The sequence below is a fragment of the Petaurus breviceps genome, unplaced genomic scaffold, assembly GCF_028583685.1.
Source record: "Petaurus breviceps papuanus isolate PSGF00001 unplaced genomic scaffold, PetGlider_PUasm1.0 184, whole genome shotgun sequence".
NCBI lineage: Eukaryota > Metazoa > Chordata > Mammalia > Diprotodontia > Petauridae > Petaurus > Petaurus breviceps.
In genome coordinates this window covers 16,144,548-16,163,213 of record NW_027185793.1, presented here as the reverse complement: position 1 = coordinate 16,163,213, position 18,666 = coordinate 16,144,548, and the positions used below count along the sequence as shown (strand labels likewise).

Here is an 18,666-nt window from a genome sequence, read left to right as displayed (position 1 = left end):
CACACACACACACACACACACACACACACACACACACACACACACACTGTCACCAGCAGGGGGTCCACTGTTTATGAGGAAAGAGTACATCACAAACGAAAGCCTTTGCTGAAGAGGGCTTTGAAAAGAAGTCCTATTTTTAAATGGAGTGTCTGCTGTGCTGACTGAGATGTGAGGAGCCACCTGGGAAATTTTGGATCAGAAGCCTGGCCATTCCAGTCTTCATTAATTTTAAAGAGTTAATAAACATGTGTGGCCTGAAATTTCTTGCAGCTAAGTTTCATACATAATGAAATGGGCAAGTTGTGAGAGTAACAACCCCTATAAAAACTACAAATCTTGGAGAGCAAATTAGGTTAAAATTCTGCCCAAGGAGAAGCCGTCTTAGTTTTCAGGCAGAAGCCTGTCTGAGGAATTAGGTATGCTGAATGTAGGATTAAGTGTGATGGGGGGAGGAGGGGGAGTCTGCTCTGAGCAGAAGCAGCAGACAGACAGGTAAGTGAAAAAGCAGAGTGAAAGCTCTCCCAAGCTAGTAGCTTTTATTCTCAACTTTGATTTCTGTATGTTTTTGTTTGTGTTTTGTCTTTTTCTCTAGGATATGATCTGTATTTGCTAGGTGGGGGGAACCGAAAAAAAAAACAGGGTGAGACCAAGGAGTTTACAGTTTGGGAGGGGGAATCAGAGAAGGGATCTTTCAGTAAAAACACCAAGTTTTTTTTTCCCTTAGATGGAATTTTAGCAGCAACTTTGGATCTAGACCTAGGGTGGGGAACCTTTGGCCTTGAGGCCACATGTGGTTCTCTTAGGTCCTGGAGTGTGGCCTTTTGAATGAGTCCAAATTTTACTGAACAAATGTGAGGATTTGTTGGGTGAAGTTTGGATTTAGTCAAAAGACTGTACTCAAGTACCTAGAGGGTCACCATGGCCCTTACCCAAGATCTAGACCAACTAGTCTGAAGATAACAAGGACTGATAAGGGGAAGCGAAATTAAGAAGCCACTTGACAACAGGGAATTTTTTTTGTTGCTACAAGGTTAGTTGAATTCTGGTTTAATTAGATCCCAAAGCCGAAGTTTATAGATTATGTTTAAATTAAATCTAGAGTATTCCCCCCCCCCCAATCTAACATCAGGACAATATGCTTAAAACTGCAAAAATAAGTTTTTTGTCTTTTGAGAGACTGATCGGGCTTTTCTATCACAGCCTTAAATGAAATCACTTTAGGATTTCAATAGTTTAAAATGTATATGACGCTGTAAAAGTAGTTTTTATGAGTAATGGTGAAAATTGTGAGAGAAATACAGATTCTAAAAGGTGAAGAGAAAGACAAAAAAGAGAGTATGATTTTTAATTTGGAAAACTGTTTCTGTGAAGTAGGGAAATCAAGTCATTTGTAAGCTATTAATGAGATTAGAGGTCAAAATGGAGGTCATGTTCCAAGCTCTTGTTTCATGCTGCAGTTTCAGATGGTCTAATATTCGGTTTAGGGGAATCTGATGAGTTCCTAAGTGTGATAGAATTTTTTATTAAAATCTCATATACTGTCACTTCAAAGTCTGGCTAGAAATAATGAATCCCATAATATGAAATGCTTAGAATGAATAGCCCTTGTATAAAATATACAAATTACTGAATATACAAATATATATACAAAATATACTAAATCACTGAAATTATAAACTAAGGTTCTTGATATTGTTTGGAAAATAGATCCAAATATATTATTATTATTATATTGTTAGACTATATGGGTCAGGATTAGTAAGAAGTTACTTTTAAGTAAATAATCCACTTATGTGATTTATAATGTGTTCAAAAAAAGTACCTAATATTAATTTGACAGTTTATCGTATTAAAAATATTGTTAGAAATGTAAACTCTTTAATTCTTTTGGGTTATATTGTAATGTTGGTTGTGATCAGTGATTATTATATAAAAATCTTAGTGTTTCCTTGTACTGTTCAACTATTCAATTATTTAATTCAACTATTTAACTCCCTCTGTAAAAGCTCACCACACCCTGACAGCATTAAAACAAATTCCTTAGGTCTCTTCATTCCCTGGGCCAAAAGGAGCCTTAGAATCTAATAATATTTTAGCCCAGCATACTTTAGGCTAACCTGATGGTAATAATAGGTGTGATTTCAAAATGTTTATAAAACTCTCCTAGTATATGAAGCTTGAAATTCCTGGGAGGATGGGAATTGGGAGCTGGCATGCTTAGGGCAGCTCTTTATCTGGTAAGTCGATAATTATGGTAAATTTGAATCTGAACACAAAAGACACTTGCTATTTGGCATTAAGAAATTTATTAGCTGTATGTATTTTTAATCATCACAAATAGATGCTGACTTGGTACAAAAAATACTATTTTGTTTATAAAAAAAAAAGTTCTGCCTCCAGCCCAACAGAAGGCAAAGGAGTTTATATCAAAGTCTCATAGTATATTATCTAATATCATGCATTATCTCATGTCAGTTGTTCCCTGCCGAACGGAATCCCAATGATTCTGCTCTTCCTTGAAGTTGCTCATTGGCTGAATGTTGCAGCCTACTCACACTATGTACCTCTCCACCGACCTCTGAGTCATGTTCAGTTTTAAATTTTCAAAGATTCTTGTATTCTATATCACACTACCATATAGAAGCAACACTGGAATTAAGAAGATGGACTTTTGAAAATAAAGCTTGGGGTGATTCAAGGAATTCTGCAATTCTGAAAAGTCAATGCAGCCCACTCTCATCTTCCTGTTTAACTCTGAGTGCAATTTATCCATCTGCCCTGCCTATCACAGATGCTAAAGAACAAGTTCTATGGAGTATTTAGACAAATGTGTGTTTTAATCGAGGCAGTAAACATTCTCCATCCATTTGGTCTGTGCAATGGTTAGGATAAACTTCTTTGAGTGATTACAGATCTCTCCTGGAGAATTCTGGAGCTTGATGTAATAACTCACAGCCAGGGACATCTCAAAGAGTTCACTACTAACAGAAAAGCCATCTTCAGTGTAGACACTAGGTTGGATCTCCTCCCTGTCAGTGGACTTTGGTAAGAATACGTCTTTCAGTTTCACACACTGTTCTATATTTATAATAAAGGTTATCTTTATTATATTATCTTTCACAGAATCTAGGAGTCTGAGTCAACTAAAATTAAGCAAAATATACATTTAGCAAAGTTGAAGGATGTAAAATAAATAGACATAAATCAGTATTTAAATATATTAGCCCCCCCCCCCAAAAGCAGCAGAAAGAGATGGAAAAAAGAAATTTCAATCAAAATAACTATAGAATGTATAAAATACTTAGACGTCTACCAAGACACACACAGCAACTATATGAATGCAACTATAAATACTCTTTGTAAAAATAAAGACATACCTAAGTAACAGAAGAAATATTAACTACTCATGCCAATGCAATAACAATGACAAATACTACCTAAATTAATTTACTTATTCAATACTATACCAATCATTCACCAAGGATTATTTTATAGACCCAAACAAAACAATAAAATTAACCTGAATAGAAAAAAGGACAACAAGAATCTCAAGGAAAATAATGGGGAAAAGGAAGTAGGAAAGAAGAGGACATAGTAGTACCATTTAAATAGAAAAGAAAAGAAAAGAAAAGCTATACAAATTGGAGACCTGCAATTTCATATTTTTTTGTTCTACTATGTGTATGTACATGGGATTCCCATTATGCTATTTGAAACTCACGGGAAAAAAACCTGCTAATTTTGATAAATGAGATAAAGTGCTTTGTAAACCATAAAATGCAACATAAATGGTAGCTATTATTAAAAATGTCTTGGTTCTAAGTTGTTAATTATTAATTACTTCTGAATTCCATTTTCGAGGGGGAGGAGGGGAGACATAAGAGGAGGGCAGATGTTTAAGCTAAAAATTTTCTGGGGAGATTTGTAAAGGGCTTTAAATGCCAGACTGAGAACTTAAAAATTTTAAGTTTAAATTTTATTCTAGATAAAATGAAATTTTTGAGTAAGATAGTGATATAGTTAAAATCTATATTTTAACAATGTTAATTTGGTAACTTTTAGAGAGAGATTGAAGAAAGAAAGAGATGGAAAATGAGATAAATTATGAAGCTACAACAATGTTCCAGTCAAGAGTCCCTAAACTATGGTAGAGGCTGAGTGAGTAGAGAAAAGGATGCAGGAGATATTTTAAAGGTAGAAACAATGGCAAGTGACTGGATATGAGAGCTGATGGAAAAAGAAGAATCAAAGGTGAGCTCACCAAGGTGACTAGAAGGGTCATAGTGCTGTCAACATAAACAGGCAAGTCTGGAAAAATGGATTTGGGGGATGGAAGAGGAAGAAAGAGTTATGTTTCGGACATATTGATTTTGAGATGCCTATGGTACATCATTAAGGCAGATGGATATGATATACCCAATAGGCAACTGATCGACAAACCTGGGATTCAGAAGATTAGGACTGTACACACATACATGCACATATTTATGTATACATGCATGCACATACATTGTATATACATATTTTATTATGTATGTTTATGCACAGTGACTGGAACATAGATGTTTCATCGGTGCTACTGATAGATTATTGACTATTATGTCTGGCCCAAATCACAAATAGTTGCTTGGAATGAAGATGACCAGGAGATAAGATTTTATGTGGAATAATTTCTCATTATACTTTGATACTTCTGCTTAGTTCTTTTTAAGTGGATTCAAATACCCAGTAGGAACTAGATTAAAATGTAAATGGGAAATGTTTAACAAACCATAAATACAATAAAACACAGAAAATGTTAATATGTAGTTTTCTCAATATTCCTGGCAGGTAGGACAGAACAAGGTATTTGGAGTCAGAGAGACTCCTGTGACACCTTGAGCTAGTCATCTAAACCTCTCTAAGTTTCAGCATCTTCATGGGTAAAATAAGGAAGTTACAATTTCATCTCCAAATCTATGATCCTATGAACTCTAAAGAACTAAATTATTTATTATACTGGCATTTTACTTTACTGGGATAATGCTTTGGTATGTAGGTATCTAGTGTTTAGATTTTCTTATACAAAGTACAGACTCAAATATAATGGTTTTAAATTCACATTTACTATTTTATTTTATATATTCATGGGGTTAACCTTCAGGATTCATTCATATATTTACTCTGATTCCTGAAAGGTGATCACAATTTTATAATTTAAGCTATGGATGGAATAAAACAGTGGCATCAAAATCCAAACAGAAATGGAGACCACCAAATCATACATAAGGATCACTGTGGCTGTAATACTGACTTAGAAAACTACCACATTCTACTGTAATTAAAAAAACTTGTTAAGAGGGGGTGGAGTCAAGATGGCAGAGTAGAAACAGGACCTCCCACTCTCACGATCTCCAATCCATGGAAAAGGGTACTCTGAACAAACTTTGGAGGTACAGAACCCAGAAAATGACACAAAGAAGCTAACCTCCCACTGAGGACAGCCCGGCAGGAATTGGCCAGCATAGTGCTCTGAGAGCCGATCCCAGCTCCATGGGTGCCAGAGGTTTTAGCCCCATGATGGGCCTGACCAGCTACTGCCTTGAGGGACTTCAGATCACCAGCCAGCTGTGGCCGTTTCCAGATTTATCAACACATAGATGCTAAGGACAAAGTGAGAGGTCAGTGCAGTATGGACTTTGGGACCCAGTAAGTGGGAATATGTGGCTTTGGCCACTGGGGCGAGAAGCCGCTGAGGGCTGTGGGACAGCCACCACCAAGTGGCAGCTTCAGCTCCTGGCCTACAGAGTGTAGGGGTAACAAGCGACCAGTCTGAGGGGTAATCATTCTTGCTTTAACCTGCTTGAGTCTGGATTAAGTTCTAGGGTGGACTTCCTGGGGTGTGTGACCAGCTTGCCAGAGCATGTGGTGGCCTCAGTAATACCTCCAGAAGCTGAGAAAACCTTAGCATTTGGTATGAAAGCTCCCCTGTCTGGTAGCAGAGTCCTACTGTGGCAGAAAGCCCAGGGGTCAAGTGACTGAGTGGTGACATGACTAGGCAAAGGAAACAAAGCAGACAGAAGAATCCAATATTAGACTCTTATTTTGGGGACAAAAAGGAGCAAAGCATGGAACAGGAGGAAGCCAGTGAAATCAGAACTCCTGCACCAAAAGATTCAAAGGAAAATACGAACTGGTTATAGGCCATAATGGACCTTAAGAAGCAGATAAGAGAAGTGGAGGAAAAATTAGGAAGAAAAATGAGAATGATGCAAGAAAATGATGAAATGAGAGACAACAGCCTGACTGAGGAAAAATCACACCTGAAAAAACAGACTAACTCAAATGGCAAAAGAGGCTCAAAAAGGCAATGAGTAGAAGAATGCCTTAAAAAGCCAAATTTGCCAGATGGAAAAGGAATCTCAAAAGCTCACTGAGGAGAATCATTGCTTCAGAATTAGATTGGAGCAAATGGAAGGTAATGACTTTATGAGAAATCAAGATGCTGTTAAACAGATCGAAAAGAAAGACTAGATGGCAATGTGAAATATCTCATGGGAAAAACCACTGACCTGGAAAATAGATCTAGGAGAGATAATTTAAAAATTACTGGACTACCTGAAAGCCATGATCAAAGAAAGAACCTAGAAATCACCCTTCAAGAAATTCTCAAGGAAAACTGCCCTGATGTTTTAGAACCAGAAGGCAAAATAGAGGTTGAAAGAATCCACCGATCACCTCCTGAAAAAGATCCCAAAAAGAAAACTCCTAGGAATATTACAGCCAGGTTCTGGAGTTTCCAGATCAAAGAGAGAATATTACAAGCAGCCAGGAAGAAACAATTTGAATGTTGTGGAAACACAATCAGGATAACACAGGATCTGGCAGCTTCTACACTGAGGGATAGTTGAACTATTAACATTCCTACATGGAAAAATGATAATTGTAACTGATGAAACTTTTCTCAGCATGAAAATAGTTGAAGGGAATAGAAATATATGTATATGTATATGTATATATATATATATATATATAATGTCTGTATCGGAGGATATACAGGCGTATGAATACATATGTGAATGTGTGTATATATGCTTACAGGTATACATAGATAGAGAGCACAGGGCCAATTTAATAGGAAGGGATGATACTTAAAAGGTGAAATTAAGAGGTGAGAGAGGAATATAATGAGAGGAGATGGAGAGAGACAGAATGGGGTAAACTATCTCATAAAGAAGAGGCAAGAGAAAATGGTTATAATGGAGGGGAAGAATAAGAAGGCAAAAGGGTATGGCTCATCCTTATTCTCATTGAATTTGGCTCAGGGAAGGAATGAAATACATACTAAATATGGTATCTCACCCTACAGGAGAGTAGGGGTAAGGGGATGAGAGGGGGGATGATGGAAGGGAGGGCAGGCAGGGGGGAAGGGAAGTTGGAAGCACTCACTTTTGAAAAGGGATGGGATCAAAGTAGAGAATAGAACAAGTGGGTAGAGGGAAAGGAGGGAGGGAAATATAGTCAATCTTTTACAATATATCTACTCTGTTAATGTTTTGCATTAGCTACACATGTACAACCTATACTGAACTGCTTATCTTCCCAGTAAGGGTGAGTGTAATAGTAATGTCATTTAAAGATTCCCCTGTATTGGCTTGGTTTTTGGTTCGATTGTGTTAAAACCCAGAGCTTGTTAATCCCACTTGTGGGATTGACTTGTTTACTTGAAAAGAGAGTGATCAACTGGGAGGAGCTGGTGACGTAGATTTGGGGAGTCACAAGAGAGAGGTAGAAGAACTTTTTTGGAAGCAGCACCTTTGGAGGCAGAGAGAAACTGAGAGGATTGCTGAGGGCCACTTTGAATTGCCCAGGACTTTGAGAGCTGCCACCCAGAGCTGCCAAGGACTGAGGAGACATGGCTGTTTTGCTGGTACTTTGTCTGTCTGTTTTGATGTTGTTTTGCCAGATTTGTCCACTGGTGAAAGACAATCCTGTTGTTGCAGAAGTCCTAGAACCTGGCTGTTGGCAAAGAGCTCCTGAGACTGTTCTGCAGACAGAGAGTGAATTCTGTCCACTGGTGAAGGACAGTGCTGTTGCTGCAGAATCCTTGGAACCTTGCTGTTGGTTCTGAAGCCCTAAAAAAGGATTCTCTTGTTGTATGTTTACAGAAATCCTGGAAGAGGGTTTTGCTAATGTATTCAGGGGTCCTAGGACTGTTCTGCAGACAGAGGATGAATTAATGAAGAGACTGGCAATGTACCTTGTGGCCTTGCTAAGCTTTGTCTCCCCAGGAACAAAGATTGCTGAGAACTTGCCTAGTGTCAAGATGAAGAAAAGACCTCCATTTGGGTATTAAGTGCTTGTAAGGGTTATGGGATTTAAAGATCTCCCATGCCCCATGGACGTGCTGACATAGCAGAGCAAGGGAAAGTGGAAAGCGAGAAAAAGTGAAAGCCGAGCTAACGGTCCTGCGGTTGGCGGTTGGCAGCGGTTGCGGTTGCCCTTTTTTTTTTTTTAAGTTAGGACCCCTGCTGAGCACCGCCAGGGGCCGGAGCTGCTGGGAGCAGGACTTTCTGCTAAGGACTCCTGCTGAGGACTGCCAGGGGCCGGAGCTGCTGGGAGCGCGCTTCCCGGACGCTGGGTGGTTGCTGTGAGTGGGGAGAGGAGGACCTTTGCCTGAGGTAGCCTGTTCTGTTTTCAAGGCTTGAGAATGTGGGTGCTTTCTACTTTATCTACTTGTGCCAATATCATAACTACTCTGATGGCTTTCACTTTCTGGTTTTGGGACTCAGTCTTTTGGTATCTTAATAAATTTTCTAGTTTATTTCCCCAAATGGCAAACCTGACGTATTTTGTGATGGATAATTATATCAGCATATTTTTAATCTCTATAGGCATTGTGAATATGGCATTGCTGATACAGTGCTGTCCTTAAACTTGATGTAACTCTGGGGTAGATTCAATTGTGATCCAGGGGTGGGGAACTTTTGACCTTTTTGTGTTCTGTGATTGAACAAATGAATGTACTTTACTTATGATTGGAAACTAATCTCCATTTGAGAAGAGGGGCTTTGTGAAATGAAGGTACTAAATATATACTAAATATACTAAATGAAGGTACAGCCTAGGGGTGGAGTAGTATTTAGAACAGGGACTTTGTAATTGATTGAATGAATGTAAGGTCCTGGGGTGGGGTAGTACTTGGAGATTATTTAATCACACTTAGTAAATGCTGTATTTTGAATGATGTCATCTTTTGATCTTCTCTGTTCTTAATTTGTCACTGAATAAAATGGAGAGCACCTATGCTGGTATTTTGAACCTTGGGAAGTTGCCTTTGCTTGGCATTACATTACAGTGAGTGACAAGGGAGGAAGGGAATGAATCTGGAATTCAAAGATTTAAAATCAAATGCTTAAAATTACATATATATATATGTATATATATATATATATATACTTACATATATATATATATACTTACACTATTATTAATACTCTCTTACATATAATTGGGAAAGAAGATATACAGGCACTGGGGCATAGGGATCCACCATGCCCTACTGAAAAAGTCTAAGGGGGTGTGAGAGAAGATATGGGAGAGAGCTGACTGGAGGAGGGGATAGCCTGTGTGACTGCTATTCTGTGGTGGTAGATAGGGGAAAAACGGGGAGAAAATTTGTAACTCAAAATCTGGTGGAAATCAATGATGTAAATCAGAAGTTAATAAAGCATTTGAAAAAATAAAAAAGAACTTTTGGTCGAAATTTTCTTACCTCTCCCTGAGAATTTTTTAATATAATCTTTACATCTTCACCAGTGCCCCAAGAGTTCTGGTTCTTCCAGATAAGGTCAGTGGGAGGAGATGCAGTGACACCAGCATCTGCAGCCCAAATCTGGGAAATAAGAAAGAACATCATTATACACAAAGTCCATACCTTCCTCATGATGTTAACAGGATAATAATCCAATTTCTTAAAGTCAAAGATCAAAACACTATAAAAGCAGTTATTACATATTACCTGTATGAATGTAAACAAGACATTTCACCTGTTGTCCTCAATATTATCATGTGGAAAACAAGGAGGCTGATAAATGATAAAATCCTATGATCTTATAAAATGTAGACAGCTACAGTAAGTCAAAAATCTCAGGTACCTTCTCTGAGTTGTCATTGTGGGGAGGGAAGGAAGGATGGAAAGTCCACTGTTACAGGGGTATTCTGATGCCCAGGCAAGTGTTCCCCTTGGTTATTTCCAAACTAAGCTCTTTTGTTGGGCTACCACCATCATTTCCTATGCATGAAAGGATAAAGACCGGAGTCTTCTATGTCAAAAATGAAGAAGGGCAGCTTTTCAGCCCTTTAGTCCCAGGGCATGCACAAGCTTAGCACTGGCATAGGATGGGGATGCATGCCTCTGACAAAGAATATAGAGCTCCAGGTCTCTGTACTGGTATCTGTTGCTGCTGGGCATATTCATAGGGAAGCAAGTGTGAGAAGTGACATCAAGGCCAATCAATCAGTACTTGGCCCAGAGCTCCAGGTCTCTGCTCTTATATCTGTTGTTGCTGGGCAGATTCACAGGGAAACAAGTGGGAGAGATGACATTAAGCCAATCAGTCAGCAGTTGGCCCAGACTATGACCCTCCACTTCCCTTTTATCAATCACAAGGGCATTGTGATTAGGAAAGCTGGCTACTCTTACAATACCAGGGTTAGATAATTTTCTAACAGTGATCAGGAAAACCTTGCATTCCTTAACTAAAGGAAGCTAACTAAACAATTTACTAGGTTACATAAAAGCTGGAACATAAACAGGTAAATCAGTGGTGAAAAACTCTCCACTTTTCACGTACAGCTCTGCTTGGTCTGAACTCCAGAGAACAAGATACTTCCCTCCCAATTACAAGTATTTCCTTTTGTTCCAGTATCAAACCTAAACTACCCAGAAGGACTGGCCTGAGGCCTTTTCCAGAATGAGGAGAAAACCTTTTTATTTTTCCATTTCATGAAAAACATTTCTCTAAAAAATATACTAATAATATTTATGAGATATAGCATAGTGGATATTATCTTTCATTTACTCTGTGTGTGTGAATGGCATATGTGTATATGTGTGTATGTATGTATAGATAGATTTGTGTAAATATATGTATATGTATGCTAATTTGCATACTGTCTTCATTGGAACATGAAATCCTTGAGGGCAGGGACAATGTTTTTGCCTGTCTTTTCAAAAAAATGATTTATTTTTAGTTTTCAACATTCACTTTTATAAGATTTTGACTTCTAAAATTTTCCCCCTTCCTCCTCTTCCCCCTCCCCAAGATGGCATGCAATCGATATAGACTACACAAGAACAATCATATTAAACATATTTCCACATTAGTCATGTTGTGAAAGAAGAATCAGAACAAAAGGGAAAAACCACAAGAAAAAAAAGAGAGAAAATAGTATGCTTCAATCTGCATTCAAACTCCCTATTTCTTTCTCTGGATGTGGATAGCATTTCCCATCATGAGTCTTTTTGGAATTGTCTTAGATCACTGCATTGCTGAGAAGAGCTAAGTCTATCAAAATTGGTCATCACACAATGTTGCTTTTCCTGTATACAATGTTCTCCTGGTTCTGCTCATTTCATATAAGTCTTCACTCACTATTGCCTGTCTTTTTTATTGCCAGTGCTTAAAACAGTGCCTAGATTTTTAAAAACGCTTGCTGACTGACTGATATTTCAAGTGATGAGGGATGGCTCCCAATAGGTTCAGCAGGAACTCTGATCTTATCTAAGACCATAACCTGCAATTCAGTCTGGAAAGAATTCCACTCAAGCCTAACTGGAGTCAGAGTTGTAAAAGTTTATTATACGCCTTACAGCGGGCAAGGATCCTTAGGGGACCTGCAAGCTTAAAGAAGACACAGGCATACCTTTTAAAGAGTTAAGGCTAGGGGCAGCCAGGGCTCCAGTGTTGGGATGACCTGGGGATTGAATCCAGCTCAGATACTTAGCACCACACCCAGAAATAACTGGCCCTGTAACCTTGAGCAAGTTACTTAACCCTGATTGTTTAAAAAAAAAAAAAAAAGAGTTAAGGCTATTCATTAGATGTCAATTAGGCTGACCAGGAGAGAAGAGGGTGGGATTAGGCAGGAGTTAAGGTGGGGCTAAGGTGGGGCCGGTGTTTAAAGGGGCATGCAAGCTTTATGTAACTGCGCAAGCTTAGTACCCATGATTCACTGGGAAAAAGCGGGGGGGGGGGGGAAGGGGGGGGGGTCTACCTGAAGGTGTGGTTTTAGGTTTGAAATGTCACTAAGTCATCAAGCAGTCAAGGGCTGATGGAGAAGTGCCCAGTCTGCCACCCATCAGTGTCATGCTTGACAGGATTGATGTCTGGGAACCAAGGTTAGGGAGAGATAATTGCTTAAGGAGTTAACCTAGAGATGGAGTATTGAGGGATTCAAGGGGGCAGCAGGACACTATACAAGGGGGAGATAATAGTTGCCTAAGCTGGAATGTTTATAGATACTTTTGTGAAGGATTCATCAGAATAGCTTGTTATTGTTCCAAGCTGAGATAGTTGTTGCTGGTCAGAGTTATTGCTCTGAAGCTAGGGGCAGGGGGAGAAGGGGCAGAGTTAATGCTTGAGATTGGGGGGGGTTTAGTGTGACTTTACAAACTGGTTTTACAGACTGTTACAAAATTTTACAAATTGATGTTACGAACATAGATCTCAAGCACCCCATCAAAGCATACTAAGATGGAAGTGATTCAGTGTTTAATTTCAAATGAAGTTAAAATTTCACATCTCAGGGCGGCCAGGTGGCACAGTGAATAAGAGCGCAGGCTCCAGCTTCGAGAGACCTGGGATCAGTTCCGGTTGCAGATACTTGGCACCCACACAAAATAACTGGCAGTGTAACCTTGAGCAAGTTACTTAACCACAACTGTTTTAAAAAAAAAATTTCACATCTCTTTGATACCAAGCACAAAGAGCCAACATGCAAAGCAATATTCACATCTGACTTTCTGTGCCCTTGAGTTGTAGAGATTGGGAATATTGTTGCAACAAGGCACAGTTTCCCAAATGAGATTTAAGTTATAGTAGTAGTAAACACAAAAAGCTCTTCTGTATTCACAAAGCAAAAAGGGAAATCCAAATTTAGTCACTATCAGCCAGTACAGAAATACTAATTCTTTTAGAGATTTCTCATAGTAACTGAAAAGAAGAAAAAAATCATCCAAGACCTTATAAATGCTTACTGTTTTTTAAAGAAAAAAATGTATTTCAAATAATAAGAAATATTAAAATTCAACAATTTAACATAGTGGATGGAAGTATTTGGAATCAGGAAGGCCTAGATTCAAGACGTGTATCTGATACCCACTTCTCTGTGTCCCTGAGCAAGTGCCCCAGAGAAATCCGACTATGAATGATAGAGGAGAGGTTGGTGATTGGTGGATGCAATTTCATTATTGAGAGCTCACTACTCTTCATGAAATTACAGCTAGCTCCTTCCCCCCACCCCAATCTAAGTAAGACAATAAGCTAAGCTTATTTCCAGCAAGAAAAAAAAAAATCACTTACTGTAACAGTCTGGCCTGCTTTCAATACATATCTTGGAGTATATTTATAACTGACAGATGTATCTCCAATTTTTTTGATCATCTCCCAGCCTCCCATTGCTTGATCCTAGGCACAGAATAAATGAAATAAAATTGTTTCAAATATACACAAAGTTGGTTAATAACTTAATAAACTTCTAAAGCTACTCAAACATAGGTTGACTTAGTAAAAAGAAAGTTCTTTATTTTATTTCTTTGCTTGTGGATTTCAAGGTTCACATTTTCACATTCTGAAAAAAAAACTCATTTGGCAAGATGAACTTATGCTTGTAATTCCACAATTAAAAATCTTAATTTTAAAATAAAGTTTATATTTTAAAAAAGGTAAAAACTCCAAACACCAGTTATATTTTGCTATTAAATCAAATATAAGTATTATTGTAGTGTGGAAATAACCCTGGTTTCTCAGAGTATAAACCCTTCTAAGTTCTATTAAGATGAGAAACCAGTTCAGTTAGGTTTGAATTTTGTAGATGTATTTTTCAGACATAAAAATTTTCAAAGATCATAAAGTACGTAGGAGTTGAGCTGGATCAATGACAAAAAAAATCAGATCTGTGAAAGTTTACAGTATAAGTCAGGTAGGTCCTTAAATTTATAATAGGATCATTATCTTGGCTGTTATAATCACAATTACAAGTATCAAATATCTGATAGTTTTAAGACCTTTAAAACTTAAACAAGTTTAACAAGGAAAAAAATGCCTTCTATCTGAACCTGTAACTCTTTCCCCTTATCTAATATTATTATAATAAAAAGAACTGCTTAGCTGTGATTACAATCTTTGACTTTTGGAACTATAACAAGTAATTCCATACCCGCTTTACAGGTTTAGCTTGATCAATTCTGCCTAAGTGGTTACTCATCTACCAATATATTATTTTTAAGTAATCCATAGTGGGCAAGCAAAAGATGATTTCTACATAAATCAATCTGGTCCCTGCTCTTGACCCTAAAATATGTGCCAAGGAGGCAGCATACTGAACACCGGCCATAACCGTTTTATCTTTGGTGATCTCTTTCCATTCTACTTCTACTCACAGTGTTAGGCTCCCTATTATGGTTCTGGTTTGCATACAGCTGAGGTGATAGACAAGCAGTTGTCTTCTATACCGAGTTATCTGTTTTATCTAGTCATCTTAAAACTGTCATAAGAAGTTCAGAAAAACTGCTGATAACCTAGTATAAAAACTAGACCTTTATTTTATGAAACAGTGTTTTCTCAAATTATATCAGAAAAATGTTTTTGCTTTTGGTCTACATATTATCTTATTTGTTAAAGGAAAAGAAACCATCTCTAGAAGCATCTGGTCTGTGTTCATCATTATTTTCCCAGGTATTAAACTATCCAAAGAATTTTTAACTCATTAACTTACCAGTTTTTCTCATCACAAATCCCATGATCATGGATAAAGACCTCTCTTAGAATACACAAAACTGGTGTTTCCAAAGACGCAGGTTAGTTAAATTGGCCAGAACAAAACATTAAAAACAGCAGATACATACATCTGTATTTAATTTGAACTTCCATGGTTAAGTCACTTTAAAAAGAGAAAGTTTTTAAACAGTATTGGAGAGTGGGGGCTGTGAAAGGAAAGGGATATTAATTTCAAAAGCTTATGCAAAGAAAAGAAAGAGTCATACAAAGTCAAAGACACTACTCCAAACAAACAGGTTTTCTGAACGAGGTGTGTACACGATTTTATCTTACCTGTTCAGAAGTGTTCTTTAGGCAGATAAACTTTCCATCAACGTCTATCTTTTCAATGCAAACATTTCCAGTGGCTGAGGCTGAATGAGAGATGCTGATGCTACTACTTGCTTCTGATTCTTCCACATCAACTCTCTTCCTCTTTCCTTTAGTTGTGCGCACGCTTTGGCTGGAGGACGCTCTTGATACTGTTACACGTGAAGAAGGGGTTGGAGAAAGCTTCAGCCTGTACAAAAAGGGCAAAAGGTGCACGTGAGGCTGTCACGGTATATACTGCTCAATTCCAACTAAAAGAGAAGCTGATAAGTTTTCTAAAATAAAGTATTGATAACGTTCTGCTGCATAACGCTGGTATGCAAACAATGAAGACCACCCAAGATTGTACTTCTGGCTCCAAACTGACCCCAAGTCAGATATTTCACATTTATAGTCCCATCCTTAAAATGAAAACAAAAATAACTGAAAATTTTCCTGTCACCTGAATACTATCAAAAATCAGTTGAATAATCAATTTTAGAATATATTTTACGTAAATTACATGAAGCTAGCATTTGACATGATAAATCAGCACTCAGAGCTGTATATTATAATTACTGCAAATTTCTTTATAGTTCTTAGGTAGCAGCATACATTACTAAGGATTGGCTTCATAAAAACAATACAGTTAAAGGACAAAATAATACATTTCTGTCTTGTCTCATGCTTTTCTGCACCATTACCAAAACATATTAAAAGGATTTTTTTTTACCACAGTCTCTGTAAAGTCTTAACCCTGAAAGACATAATCTAGCAGCAAAGCTTGCTATTTTTCTGCAACATTTCCTACTTGTAAGAGAGAACTGTGATCTATTATTCTTTTTCTTTGAAAGCTTTAGAAGAAAAAATGAATGGCAAAAAAATAACAAAACCAACTTTAAAAGCTGAAAGAAAAATATAAAAGCTTCCTTTAAAAAAAAATCAGAAGGACAGGAAGGAGAAGGAAGACAATTTTCCAGTGGCACCTTATTTCTCACCTTTCTTCTTCAACCTCCAACAGTTTCCTGTATGCACGGATTTCCACATCTAGGGCTAACTTGACATCCAGAAGTTGTTCATATTCATTTAACTGTTGCTGCATCTGATTCCTTATTTCTGCCATTTCTCTTTCTTTATCGGACAGTAGTCGTCTAGAGTTATCTCTTTCTTTAACAAGCAAATCCTCCAGTTCTTGCATCCTATCCAAGCATGCTCTGTACTGTAAATATAAAGAAAAATATAAGTTTTCCAGAGAAATTCTAATCTACAAAATCAAGCGCCACCAAGATGGAAAACAAAGATTTTACGTACACATAAGTAAACCTAGGTATTACATATATTGAATAGATTGAATCAGAACAAGCTCATTTTCAAGAAAATGAAGCCCTATGTCCTTAAAATATGCATTATGTGGACCAAGATATGCTAAGTAAAATGTGGTATGTTTAGAAATTTTCTCTAAATTTAAGCTCCCTATATTCTGCATATACAGAAAACTCTTAGTATTGGGACAAGTGGAAATCATATCAAACCTACATTGTGTAAAATACTAGATAATTTGATACCCCAAAGGTATTAATAAAAGTAAAGAAGTGAATATGTGAAGTATTTGGAAACTAAAAACAAATTCTGAATCCTAGTTGTGTGTGTAGGTATGTATTTTTTAAAAAACCCTGCAGAATCAAATTTTTCATACTGAAAGCTAGTCTGTTCTGACATAAGCTTCTTCTGTTAATATGGATCAATATAACGCCACATTAGGAAAGCAGTACTATGAAGTTTACTGGGTGATTCGTGCTTCTCCAACACCAATTCCTAAAGAACAATAAGTATAAAGTGTCCACTATGGGACTTTTTCAGTTTTGTCCTTTTTAAAGTAGAAGTTTACCCCAGTTTTAAAGTAGAAGTTACTGTGGTTGAGGAAATAAAATGCTAACTTAGTCAAATGAAAAATTATACATGCTATAGCAGACGGTTCATCTCTGAAAACCTACATGGGTCAGTAGGTAATCTTACAACTTTCCCCAGGATAGAGGTCTCTTCATCAACAGAAAATGATAAGAGTAAACTTGAAAAGACTGATTAAAGGGGTCAAATCTAAACAGTGGGGCAAAAGGAAAGGGGGGTGTCTTTTTTTTCACTTCTGTCCAAAAATCAATGTAAAAATCATAGCAATATTTACTCTTCTACTATGATGAAGATATAAGCACCACAAAGAAAATCCAAACATTCTGTGCCATCAGAAAACACGCAGGTGGCACAGTGAGTAAACTGCTGGCCCCGGAGTCAGGAGGTCCTGAGTTCAGTTCTAGCCTCAGACAGTTAACACCCACACAAAAAGACTAGCTGTGTAACCTTGGGCAAGTTACTTAACCCCAATTGCCCTCCAAAAGGCAAAAACAAAAACAAAAAAAAAAACATGCTATATCAAACCTCCCTCCACACAGGCCGTGCCTTTAAAGGTATTGAGTCTCTCCTTGAGACTTAATTAACTCAGTGTGCTGAATCAACTATATGAACTTGAATATCCTTATCTGATATGGGCTAAGTAAATTTCTTATGTTAACAGTCAAATCTTCTTCAAGTCTTTCACTTTGTTCTAATACAGAACCTAAACTAATAGGAGACCAGCCTATGTCTATTCCTATAATACTTACCTTTTATCCACATTGTAAAAACGAACAATTCTAAAAGACTTAAAAACTCTGATAAATGCAATGATCATTTATGATTCCAGAGAAATTCACTCCCTGACAGAGGTGATCCACTAAAAATCAGAATGAGAAATGTAATTGTATATAGCCAATAAAAGAATTTTCTTTGTTTGACCATGCTTATTCTTGTCTTTTTGGGGGGGGGGGGATATGGATATGAGGAAGGGAGTAAAAAGAAAACTGATCATATTAAACAAGGTAACTTGCATGCAACACAATCTGCTGGGGCACACAAGGAAATTATTAGAACTACTGTTCTTGGGGTGGCTAGGTGGTACAGTGAGTAAAGCTCTGGCCCCAGAGTCAGGAGGACCTGAGTTCGGTTCTGGCCTCAGACACTTAGCACCCACACACAAAAAAAACTAGCTGTGTAACCTTGGGCAAGTTACTTAACCCCAATTGCTCTCCAAAAGGCAAAAAAAAAAAAAAGAACTACTGTTATTCTTTTGCTGTACATGGGGCAGCTGGAAATTCTCTGGCAATATCTTTCCACATGTATATAATTTACAAATCAACCAATTAATCAGTCTTTCAGCTCAAAATGTTTTAACAGATATGGGTGCTCAACCAAAAAAAATTGAGAACTACACAATTACTTCATTAAGTTAACTAATCAAAGA

General features: G+C 37.4%; 1 protein-coding gene across 1 annotated transcript in view; it reads right to left on the bottom strand.

Moving 5' to 3' along the window:
• Positions 1-18,666, bottom strand: part of LMNB1 (lamin B1) — an 86,725-nt gene that overhangs the window by 7,482 nt on the left and 60,577 nt on the right. The window contains exons 7-10 of the mRNA XM_069088169.1: positions 16,331-16,551; positions 15,318-15,543; positions 13,569-13,673; positions 9,758-9,877 (exon numbers count right to left, since the gene is read on the bottom strand). Coding sequence (XP_068944270.1) covers positions 9,758-9,877; positions 13,569-13,673; positions 15,318-15,543; positions 16,331-16,551 — 672 coding nt within the window. The remainder of the gene's footprint in view (positions 1-9,757; positions 9,878-13,568; positions 13,674-15,317; positions 15,544-16,330; positions 16,552-18,666) is intronic.